General features: G+C 38.2%; 1 protein-coding gene across 16 annotated transcripts in view; it reads right to left on the reverse strand.

The window, feature by feature from the left end:
• Nucleotides 1–1,109: 1,109 nt before the first annotated feature.
• The window catches only part of MYO18A (myosin XVIIIA), a 462,365-nt gene continuing 450,315 nt past the window's right edge, over nt 1,110–13,159 (reverse strand). For 12 of the 16 annotated variants that reach the window (XM_089683016.1, XM_089683006.1, XM_089683004.1 and 9 more), the window contains one exon: nt 4,609–4,749. Coding sequence is in view for 4 of the 16 variants with exons in the window: in XM_089683011.1 (XP_089539137.1) it covers nt 4,611–4,749 (139 nt within the window). In the remaining 12 variants the exon portion in view is untranslated. Of the gene's footprint in view, nt 4,750–7,900; nt 7,937–13,159 lie in introns of all 16 variants that reach the window. The other 4 variants (XM_089683011.1, XM_089683012.1, XM_089683010.1 and 1 more) reach the window with 2 other exon arrangements.

Consider the following 13,159-nt stretch of genomic DNA (forward strand, 5'->3'; position numbering starts at 1 on the left):
TATGTTTTGATATAGCGTATAGAAATTGTGGTTTATTTTTACTTAATTGTTTATGGTATATTCTTTGGGTAGTAGAGGGCTCCCTGATATTCCCTACCAAGGACCATGTCTATGTGAGAATGGCTTTGGAAAGATTCAGTAAGTCAATGAGGTGGGAGGAAGCAGGCACAGCAATGCTTTTAAATAGACTTCCAATCATGGTGAGCTTTACAACTGATTACAGTAGAAGTCTGGTCTAAATCTAAGCTTAAACCTGCTTCGACCCCCATGCAAACTCCCATACTAACTACCTTGGTATAGGAAAGATGTCTATACCTACCTAATCAAAGGGTGTTCCAGTCCAGTCACTCAATCTCCCCAGCAGCCAGCTTCATGTACCAGAACCTCTTCGATTAGGTACGTATACAAATCTTTCCTTAAAAGACCAGTTAGTATTGGGCTAAGAATGGGGGTGGAAGCAGGTTAAAGCTTAGATTGGTCTAAACCTAACTTCTACTTTAAGCATTAACTCGTAAAAATCTCTTGACAGAAACCACTTTTAACACGTGGTTGCCAGAAAAAAAAAAAAAGAAGGCACAGTGCATTTAAAAAATAAATGCATCAACAATTAATGAATTAAAAATGTATTACGTTTGCATTCATACTGCACTGCAACCATGATCAGTGCATTGTGGGTAGTGTTCAGGCTCCTGCATTGTTTACATTCAACTTCAGGTCCGTAAGTAGGTAAGACCTCCTAGTATTGGGCTAGAGGAAGTAAACAATAGACTACAAGTGTGGTGACGTCACCATCCTGCTGCTGGCACAGTCTTCTGAATCCCAATGGGGTCAGATGGGACGTGTAGTATTCCCATTCACGTATCCCTCTGAATGGCTAACACAACTATAGGGCTGAGCTTAATGATGACAAGCTGAATTCTAAAACAACTTAAAGCAAGAAGCACCCTGCGATTCAGGTAAGTGGGGGCAGTTTGAGGGTAGGGGATTGCAGAATTGTAACAATGTTTCATGTTAAACTCTAAATATGATTACAACATAGTACCAAAAGTAGACTATGCCCTTAGGCAATGTTTTTGTAACATTATGTACCATAGAGTAAACAAAACATAACCAGTCAGAATTTTTTTTTATTTAATTACACACAGTTGATAAAAAAGCAGCAGCTCAAGTATATCTAAAATATGGATAGCTGGGCCTTCATTACCACACTGTCTTGTGGGATTGATCTTCTGCCAGGGATATACACAGCATGTAGTTTGCTTACAGGAATCTCCTCAGCTATAGACATCTTTGCGCAAGCTTTTAGTGGGCACCAGGGAACAAATCTATAAAATATCCATTCTAAAGTGTACCTGTCACCTACACAGAGAGGAGGCAGACGTTATGGGGGAGAAAGAATGTTGTTTCTATAGTTACTTTTGTCAATAAGTAACAGGTTGTTCACACAAAATGCCAGGCTCAGCTGTAGTATAATAACGGGTACACTTCACATAATTACCAATTACATTTTTTGACATGAAAAATCAATTGTGAAAAAAATAAAACTTAGAAGACCCTTTATGTTTTAAAATTGAAAAGAAGTTCACATCCTTAAACCCGATATGAATGGATTACATGCAGAACTTCAGGCATCTTTGTACTTTTTATTGCACAGTTTACTGAAATCAGCATGGATCTGGAAATTAAAACACAAGTTTAAAAAGTGAAAAGCAATCAATACATAAATCTGTGTAAAACCAGAAGATGGCCATTTCATATTTCCTTCCATAGACACAATTTATCACAAATAATCTATATAAATATAGTGCTGAGATGGAGGAAAGTTGGGGAAGGAGTACTGTCCTCCAAAGATGGAGTTTTTAGTGTATTCTGCAAGTGTCATTTTTAAGGTGTGTCTGATTCCTCTATGGCAACTCTAGAAAGGTGGATTGTGGGTTAGCTGGATGTGATGGGGCCAACTGATGGTAAGATGCAAAAGAAAGGCTGGAGAAAGGGAGTGAAGGGAAACAGCTCATCTTATTTACCCTACAGTTATATACTCCTTTTGAATCCCCCTGGATGTCCTTATAAATTGTGGCTATATCTACCACAAACCAATTTTGTAGCATCTCTATTCTTTCAGGGTAATATATATGGTATTACAGAGGTGATGAAACAAAGGACAATAATCACAAAAAACACTGTGGTTTGATACTGCGATTAATTCTTGTAATGACAGCTATCAAGCATATATTCAATGCTTTTACCTGTAGGTGAAGATGTCCAGCATGGTGACAATGAAGGGATTGAGACAAACTATAACATTGCTCGCATTTGCTGCAACTACTAAAGCATCCCTGGCCATGTTATAGTTTGTCCCAAAACCTATCACTATCACTTTTGCTCGTCTGCTTGATCAGTATGTAAATGTGAAGAAAACTATGAATAAAAACCTGAAAAATACAGGAATTACAACACTGAAAAGCATTAATTTTTGTATATACAGCCATATTAGAATACAATATTTTTGAAACAGAGGTCCTTCAAAAGGTACACGAACCAAGAACACACACCACTCTTCCAGTAATAAACTAAAACCTCCATTAAAAAGGATTTACAAGAAATCCTGCAGTGCTTCCTTCACTGCCCTCTTTCACAGCTTACAGTTTGTTTTGAAATTAAATTTGCACTTCAAGCTGGACTCCTGGAATTCAGCCACTTTGCCTAATCTGCAGGTTTACTATGGAGTAAGTCCATCGAGGTGCATGCCACTTTGTGAACTTATCACTCTTATTTGCAGAGCGTTCTACTGAGAGCAGCGAGTACAGCTATTGCTAAATTCCCAGAGCTCTGACAAGAGAGACACTGTCTTCTAACACACAACATCTCTGCCTACCCCTCCCCACCACTGTTCATTCACAGAAGGCTTTGTATTTTGTGAATTGGTTCACTTAATAAAAAGGTGTTGGAGCTGAGATCAGAAGGTCCTGCATCAGAAGTGAAAGCTGTACCCCTGGTGCTCTGTAAAAATGTAAACTGTAACTTAAAGAGATAAGTCTATGAGGTGGCAAATACCACATTGGACTCAGCCCATAGTAATACAGCAGATTTTACAAAGTGGCTGTATCCCTGGAGTTCAGCTTTAAACGTGTACCAGTTGGCAGCACTACAACCTCATAGATTTCCTTGTGTTTAGTAAATGGATAGGCTGCTTTCTCTTAAATACTGAAAAATACTGAAAGTGTATAACATGTTTGCTGCTTGCCAGGAACAGGTACACTTTTAAAAGTAATTGCTCAGTACAGAAATCTGGGATCTGCCATTGTTGCTTAGTATTTGAAAGGTACATGCCCCATGCGGTCATCCTTATGCTTCCTTCACTATTTGTTGAATTCATCAAGGTTTCCACTAAGAGATTCGTAAGGATCTGGATGACAGTCCTTGGAGCATGCACCTTCAAAAACACTCTAATGATTTCAATGTTTTCCTGTAACTGCAAGATATCTAGTGACTCAGAAGGGATTATTCATGTCAAGCATATCAGTGTGCTGTGTTTTATTGAAAGATTTAGTTATTGCCATGAGTTTATACAGATGAATGAGAACAATTACAGTTGTACATTGTGGTTTAGGACAAATCAAGTCATTCCTACAGGACAATCAAGATTTCCTAGTTAGCCATGCTAAGAACTTGCATGTAGAATTTGTTTTTTTTGCATATCTTTGAAGGAGATTCCTACATGTACACACATTTTTTTTTTTTACTAAAATAGTTTTACATTTTTGGTATCACACCTGGCTATACCAATATGAAAGATTTGATGCAGGCCCTCCTGGCAGGCTAGCAACTATAGGAACACTGTGTACTTCATATTATTTGCTTTACTCGTTGCTGTGAGAATGCCACCCTTTTTACCCACAATGCATTGCTTTTACCTAAGCTGCTCTTTTTCGTCACATTCATGTGAACAGCATGTCTGAAGTATGACCCCCACCAGAGCCAGCCTGTGTGATCCTTTTTTTTTTTTTCTTTTATTTTGACACCTGCTGTCTTTTCTTTAGTTAAACAGGAAACCAAGTGTATATACATAATAAACATATGTAAATAAAAAGGTACAGGATAATCACTTTGAAGGATCTGGAAAGCATTAAAAGATCAATAAAGAGGGCAAAAGAAAGGCACCATTTAGCGCGGTACTCCATGGAAGCAGCACCTGTAACGATCACTTGGGACAAGTCCTTCTAGTGTTTACAGATAGGAGCTCTTAGACCCAAGGACAGTGGAAAATCCCAGTTACTGTGTTACAATCCAATGTTCCAAAAGGGGGGAAATTTTCAGGAAAAAAAAAAGTAGATCAGAGTAATAATTTATATCTGTTTACTCTTCCACCAACTGTCAAGCATGAACAATCCGATGGAAGCCACCTTCAACTTTAAATGCAGAAATAAGCCCATGCAGTGAGAGTGGCAGGATCTGGGCAGAAGTGGAGTATCTAGCCAAGTCTGAGATGATCATTTAGAAGCCAGTGGACTGTTCCATGGACACATACAGAAACTGCAAATCTCAATCCATGGACATTGCAGTGCGCTCACATTCTCCAGCGTAGCAATACTTTCACACGCTCAGCATGGTTAGGATAATGCTTCAGAGGATTTGGTTTCTGTGTCACTGTCGCTCAGGTAGCTCCGAGGGGAATATTTCGATCGATACGTACTTTCAAAATTGTCCCGCTCGTCGTCATAACGTAACGGTTTCCTATAGGATGGGGGGCTGTCAAGACAGAAAAAAAGGACTGTCAATTCTACAGCATGGTTAATCTTGCAGCTATGTTATCTATGATTTTGGTTTACATAACAATTCAAAAAAATTATAGAATTTTGCTAGCATGCAGGATCAGTTTGAATCTCACTGATTTGTGTTCACCCTTGCACAAACCTGATTATGCAAAATAAAGAAGGCTAAATCCATGAAAATTGATATTTCAGTATTTGGTAGTTGATGAATGTCTTACATGCTGGTTACATATAACAGACCAGCAGGTTGATATCTAATTTTACACAACCAAGACCTCAGCTTCTACTTGGTTTAAGCTTTGGAATATCTATTATTTATTTATTTACTTTGGGTATTTATATAGCGCTGTCTATTTACACAGCTCTTTACATATATATTGTACATTCACATCAGTCCCTAACCCTCAAGGAGCATACCATCTAAGGTCCCTAACTCATATTCATACATACTAGGGCCAATTTAGACAGGAGCCAATTAACCTACTTGCATGTCTTTGAAGTGCCATCTACTATCTACAGTGCTAATTTCTGCTTAGCTAACAAAGGCCATGGCCTAGGGTGGAAGGGTTTCCAGGGGGCAGAACATGACTACCCACTCATCACGTTCCTGACAATAAGTAAAACTTTCCTGGATACAATAGGGTCATACCTGCAGAGTTTCTGCATTTTCTACGTGGACTATTATTCTATGCCCTTCCATACATCTATGGCCAAACTACTGGCAGAATAGGGGTATATCCTATACAATTGATAAACAGCTGAACCCCTCGACAAAGCTATATAGTAAAACAGTTGGATACTCCTCTGCATCAAGATAAGATTAGGTGTATAATGTAATTAAACAAGATGAGTCCTGCCGAACAAATATATAAACTATTGAATAAAAAGTTTACAGTATTGTTTTAATAGCCATTAAAATTAGCTCTAAATCCATTTAGATGACGTTTTAATGTTCACCAGGACCCATTCTCTTTATTACATTATATTTGTAATCCTACAGTGTCTATTACTCAACTGGTCTTCAGTTTTAGGAGTACCTTCCAGCCTCCATGTGTCCTGTTTGGGTATGTTATTTGATCTTGCTTGTATGATGCGAAGAATAGCTAGCTGACTGATGTAGGAAGGGGTAGCACAAGACTTGATTTAGTAGGGCCAGAAATATAAATTAGGCCCTGAATGCTAGATAAACACATCTAGAATGGTAGAGACTTGTAAAGTCCTTGTGAAAAAACAGCCCTCCTATATGTGAGGCCATGAAACGTTTTCATAATCGTGCCAGATATGTACTAGGAGAGGAGAAATAACATGGTGGGAACCAAGACCACTTTTCCAGGAGCAGGACAGCCAAGACATTTTTGTCAGATCAGGGAGTGGTGACAGACAGTCTACCAGTTCTGCTCACAGAGCACTGAGTGATCAGTGGTCTTTGATTGTTCAGTTCTCAGTCTTAGAGCGGGAGGGGGACAGATGCAACATGGGACCAATGCTGCATCCACCTAGTTAAGTATGATTTCTTATAAAAAAAAAAAAAAACCCAAAAACTCAACTTCTCTTTTAATATTATATATTAAACTGAGCATGAGTGCTCACGGTGCCTAAATGAGTAGTTAACATTTCTTTACTCATCACTACCCCTAAGGCTGGCCATACACTATACAATTTTCTGTCCAATTTCTTTTAGATTTACCTTCAACTATGTAGTGCAAAAGCCTGCCTAATTGGATACAATTGAAAGCGTTGTTAGGTTTGACCTCATATTATATGGTTTTTGGTAAATCTAAACCAAAAATCTCAAGATAATGGTATAATGTATGGCCAGTCTAAGTTATGTTAATTCAGAACTAGAAACCTTATTGCACAGAACAAAAGCCAGTCAAGACTCTAAAGAGAAAAATAAGTCAAAAGAAATTATGACTGGTGGCAAAGAGAAATGTGAGCAACTAATGAATGCTAATCCATAATATAATGAATACTGAAATATTCGTTTTCAGTGGAGTTGGCAATCTAAAATGTGATGCCCAATACATTTATCTATTTAACAAAATTAGTCAGAAGGTAATACATGCCGTTTGCAGCGTTGACACTCCTACTAGGAAATTATTGGGTTTATTCACACATGCAATACCACATTAATTAAAAAATGTGAACAAAGTGTGTTCAAATATTGATAATTATTCGTACACACAGGCAGATATTTTGTAAGCTGAACCAATATTCTTGAGAAGGTGGCATAGCTATTTACGTGAAAGATAATAAACAGAGGACACATTGAAGTGTAATAAGTGTGAATACTTTTGCTAACAAATCAAGTATCTGACCCCAATTTCACACATACTGTATATATTACCCATACAAGCCATAGAGGATAGCGATTATACCTAGCAATGGCCGCTCTTTTGGCAGGCTTGGGCAGGTTATATGTGTCTTAGTTGCATGTAAGAGTTTAATTAGCATGGATGGAGGTCATGGGAGGGAGCTGAAAGTATACTTCTCTAGTAAAAAAAAAAAATCACACTTACACATTAAAAGTTCAATCAAGCTTTGTAAAACAATGATGCTCATACTAAATTAAGAGCTAGAGAACTGAAATGAAACATAATACACTTTTTGACCTTACAAAAGCTAGAAGAAAGCAAAGGATGTTTATCCCACAAAAACAAATCAAATACAAATTTAACCCTGTAATGGAAAAATCTTCTTGATGTGGGACACAATCAGCATTTTATCCTCTAGTATAAAAAGATAAGCTAGGTTTCTAAAAAAAAACCTGAAATAGCCTATATTGGTTCAGCCTATCCAACTGTCTGCTGCAAGTACACTTGTTGCCCCAAAACCTTTTACGATCTGTAGCTGGGCCATCTCCAACAAGGTGTTTATAATGGTAATCAGTAAAACTACCAGCAGTGATTCTTCTATTCTTTATGCCTGATTGGAAGGCTTTATCAGGTTTTTTTTTTAATTAGCAAAGAAATACAATAGAAACTTTGCAATATTTCGGCATTATATCGATCGAGTGACAGAGATGTCCCAGCTAAGACATTTTAGAATCAGTTGCACTTAATAAATTTTCAGTACATTGGGGATAATCACCAACAAATTGTCGGGGCAAAGAGTACCAACATACTTACATTTTACATACCACACTGATTAGTCTTTGTTTTTACCTGTCAATTAATGATGTAACATGAATGATCTTCTACAGACATGTAAATAGGAGCATGACGTAAACTCATCAGGACCCAAAAATGTATTCACAAAGTAACCACTTTCTTGGAGACAAAGCAACTACAAAAGTATGCATAGCACTAAATAAGTGAAGGGTTTAGAAGGGAATCTGTATGAAATATGTGAGCTAGCATTACTCCTTTTTCTTTAGCTGTGCATGCCCATTTGAAAAAGCCAAAACATGCTGCCTAACATAAAATGAATTCCCTGTATCTAACTTGGTTCCTTTCTTCCATTAAAGAAAAAATGGAATGTAAAAAAATATGTTAAGGCTACACAGATAATACCATAATATAATACCATTTTAATTTAATAATAGAAAAAATACATTGTGGGCTCTGGATAGTAGTTGCAAAACAAGCATGTTATTTTATTCATTGCCTCAATTGATCTGGAGGTGAAAAAACATTGGATGTAGCAGTGATCCCCTGCAAAAGATGGCTGAACTCTTAAAACACACTTTGTAAAATATATTCACAAATTTTCTTGCTTCCGAAAGACTAGGACTTCAACATTATGTTCACCAACTGTGTAATAAATGGTTAAAGCAGCAACCTGCTCCATCTATTCTAATGAATTGCCATCATCATTATTTATTAATAGAGGTCTGCAGATTCTGAGCAACTGCACAATGCGGAAAGTGAAACAGCATCATTAAATACCGCTCTCTACCGTTCAATCATCATGTGGCTGTGGACATTAATCCATTTAATAGATGCAAATTACCATCTACCACTAATTAACACATTTAACCCTAACAAATCCATAGTCCATCCTTTCACAACAAGAAATTGCTTAAAAAGCCCTGGTTCTCCTTTTTACATCAACTACCTGTGATATATCTGCCATTTTCATTTTATGTAATTTAGTGTCCTATACCCTTCTTTCTTGTTTTTGCACTTTGATTTGTCTTTTTGGTGCCTCCCACTCTTACATTTTGTTAGTTTTGCAGGTTTTATGTCTTTAATTGCTGAAGGATTGGTGAAAGGTTGCAATGCAGAACACCCAGAAGAAACAAACAATGATGCCCTACCCCAATTCCCAGCCGTCACCACCACCTTACATTAGCCCTCCTTGCAAATCTAACAATTATTCTCTCTGTATTCCTAACCCTAACCTCCCCCAACCTAAACCTAAATGGGCACTATAATGTTTTTATTAGTAAAACAAACCTCCAGTTTATGTCTCATAGTAAAAATGGCTATCAGTATTAAAATACAAAAGCAGCATTCACTGCAATACTCACGTTAAACCCAAAACTGTCCTCTGCAGTAATTCCTTTCCACCACTGGATGTTATTAATATTATTGCAGGTACTTTTATAGCGCCATCAATTTACAAAGCGCTTTACATACAGTCATGGCCGAAATTGTTGGCACCCTTGATATTTTTCCTGAAAATCAAGTATTTCACACAAAAAAGGTATTGCATTAACACATGTTTTGCTATACACATGTTTATTCCCTTTGTATGTATTGGAACAAATATAAAACAGAGGCAGAAAAGCAAATATGACATAATGTCACACAAAACCCCAAAAATGGGCTGGACAAAAGTATTGGCACCCTTAACTTAATATTTGGTTGCACACCCTTTGGAAAACATAACTGAAATCAGTCGCTTCCTATAACCATCAATAAGCTTCTGACACCTCTCACCCGGAATTTTGGACCACTCTTCCTTTGCAAACAGCTCCAGGTCTCTCTTATTGGAAGGACACCTTTTCCCAACAGCAATTTTAAGATCTCTCCACAGGTGTTCAATGGGATTTAGATCTGGGCTCATTGCTGGCCACTTCAGAACTCTCCAGCGCTTCTTTGCCATCCATTTCTGAGTGCTTTTTGACGTATGTTTGGGGTCATTGTCCTGCTGGAAGACCCAGGATCTTGGACGCAAACCCAGCTTTCTGACACTGGGCCCTACAGTGCGACCCAAAATCCTTTGGTAATCCTCAGATTTCATGATGCCTTGCACACAGTCAAGGCACCCAGTGCCAGAGGCAGCAAAACAACCCCAAAACATCATTGAACCTCCACCATATTTTACCGTAGGTACTGTGTTTTGTTCTTTGTAGGCCTCATTCCGTTTTCGGTAAACAGTAGAATGATGTGCTTTACCGAAAAGCTCTATCTTGGTCTCATCTGTCCACAAGACGTTTTCCCAGAAGGCTTTTGGCTTACTCAAGTACATTTTGGCAAACTGTAGTCTTGCTTTTTTATGTCTCTGTGTCAGCAGTGGGGTCCTCCTGGGTCTCCTGCCATAGCGTTTCATTTCATTTAAATGTCGACGGATAGTTCGCGCTGACACTGATGCTCCCTGAGCCTGCAGGACAGCTTGAATGTCTTTGGAACATGTTTGGGGCTGCTTATCCACCATCCGGACTATTCTGCGTTGCAATCTTTCATCAATTTTCCTCATCCGTCCACGACCAGGGAGATTAGCTACAGTGCCATGGGTTGCAAACTTCTTGATAATGTTGCGCACTGTGGACAAAGGCAAATCTAGTTCTCTGGAGATGGACTTGTAACCTTGAGATTGTTGATATTTTGCCACAATTTTGGTTCTCAGGTCCTCAGACAGTTCTCGTCTCCTCTTTCTGTTGTCCATGCTTAGTGTGGCACAGACAGACACACAATGCAAAGGTTAAGTGAACGTCTCTCCTTTTTATCTGCTTTCAGGTGTGATTTCTATATTGCCCACACCTGTTACTTGCCCCAGGTGAGTTTACAGGAGCATCACATGCTTGTAACATTCTTATTTATCCGCAGTTGTGAAAGGGTGCCAATACTTTTGTCCAGCCCATTTTTGGAGGTTTGTGTGACATTATGTCGAATTTGCTTTCTTTCCTCCCTTTTTTTGTTTTGTCCCAATACACACAAAGGGAATAAACATGTGTATAGCAAAACATGTGTTAATGCAATACGTTTCGTGAGAAATACATGATTTCCTGGAGAAATATCAAGGGTGCCAACAATTTCGGCCATGACTGTATATATATATACATAACCATTTAGCCACTGTGTTAGGAATGGTGCTCATATGTCATGGTTTGAGCTCTGTTTAAGCAGAAACACTGACTACTGCCTCTGCGATAGGGAAAAAGGAAGGCTCTTTGACATCACTGGGCCAGCCAGAAGGAAGGGGAGTAAAAATCTGGAGTTCTGCCATAAGCATATACTGTACAGTTTATTCTTATGTACTAAGGCTCAATTGTATGGTTGGTGGTGCGGGTAGGAAGTAAGTAGTGCTGATGTATGGATCATGGTACACTGCACTGTCTACAGCTTTTTGTTTTTTTTTGTTAGAGCCATTCTAAAATATCACGTGACATTTTGTTAACTTCTATTCAATGTTGCAATGCTGTTTTTTTTTTTCTTTTACCTGTAAAAAACATTTTAGAAAATTTCCAAGGTACAATATATAGCAAGCTGTCAGTATTAGTACCCCAGTTCAAGCGTAATACATGAGCATGCAATAACTTTGCATGGGATCCTGCTGCAGTGAAAAATGTACCATGTGTGATACTTTACTTCAGCACACAGAATTGCAATGCAGTGCTGTGAACCATCCTCACTGGGAACAAGGCCTTTTGTTTTATTGGCATTGATTGTGCTGGGCAGCATGGAGGTCCAGCTAACCTGCTGTGAAAGATCCCTCAATCTTATTGGATCTTTAACATCTGTTTTTACTATCTGCATACTAATCTTTTACAAATAAGCATTTCATACCTTACCATAACAAATGTTTCCCAGAGTATGAGTGGTTACCTAAAGAGACAGCAGAAGCAACTTGGCTTGAAGCACTGGGGGAGATTTACTAAAGCTAAAGAATGCAAAATCTGGTACAGCTCTGCATAGAAACCAATCAGCGTCCAGGTTTTATTGTCAAAGTTTACAGTTGATTGGCTACCATGCACTGCTACACCACATTTTGCACTCTCTAGTTTTAGTATATCAACCCAACTGCTTAATCTAAAAAAACCTGAGCCATTTAATAAGGAATGGATCACTGTGATAAGCCATTCAATTGTATCTGTAAATTTAAGATTGAGCTACTGACCTCCATAAACAACAAATGCTCAGTGGTAAAGAGAAAAACACATGAAGAGGAGCCAAATAATCAAGAACAATAATTTACATTACCTTCAGAAAATATATCCAAAACCACTATACAATCCCTGAAAATCTGTCTATATCTCCTGCTTATAGTACGTTAGCGCTAACCCTATACAGTGCAGCTCACAGAAGAGGCAATACAGTCTGAAAAAAATACCTTTCCCATGCTAAGTCACACAAAGGAAAACAAGCTGAAGCTGGAGAAAAATTATAGGAATTGAAATGAGAATAAGTATGGGGTAATTAAAATATAGAATACATTATATTATAACACACACACACACATATACTGTATATATATATACACACATACATATATATATATACACACATATATATATATATACACATATACATACACACACACATATATATATATACACACATAAACATATACACACACACACACACACACACACACACACACACAAAGCATCTGTGACTCTGTTCACTTTAAGTGCCTATGCCCGGTTCATATAAATAAAATATTTATCTATGTGCATGGACTAAAACGCCATGTATGTAATGATTCTTTCATTTGAACATGTTAATGTTGATGGAGGCAGGAGTGAATCTGCTGGAAGATATTGAGGGGGTTCTCCAATCAGATAAGCTGGATGCTACTGTTCATAATCGCTTATACATTAACCCACTTTCCCTCCCGCCTCGTATTCCTGATTTTCTACCCCTATGAATCTTCATTCGGCTCCAAAATGCACCCTCCAGGCAGAAACAAATTGTGTTGAAGTTGTGCAAATTGCAGGCACGCGAGAGTATTAATCCAGATCAATGAGCGGAGGGAGATTGAAAAACAAAGGATCTGTCAGGGAATTTGCTGCCTGCCCTGCGAGGATTCTACTAACTGAACAAACAAATGAACACGCTTAGCCCGGGAGCCAAGTCAGCAAGCCAGCTTGCAGGTGGAGGGCTCATGTAATATGCCAACAATGAACATGTTATGCATCGTGCAAGTTACTTCTCCTGGCTACATAGAGCAGAATGAAATGTTGTGACTAAACCTCTGTCACCCTATAAATTCAGCTATTC

This window comes from Staurois parvus, unplaced genomic scaffold (assembly GCF_062004578.1).
Source record: "Staurois parvus isolate SC_StPar_1 unplaced genomic scaffold, SC_StPar_1.0 ptg000299l, whole genome shotgun sequence".
In the NCBI taxonomy this organism is placed as follows: domain Eukaryota; kingdom Metazoa; phylum Chordata; class Amphibia; order Anura; family Ranidae; genus Staurois; species Staurois parvus.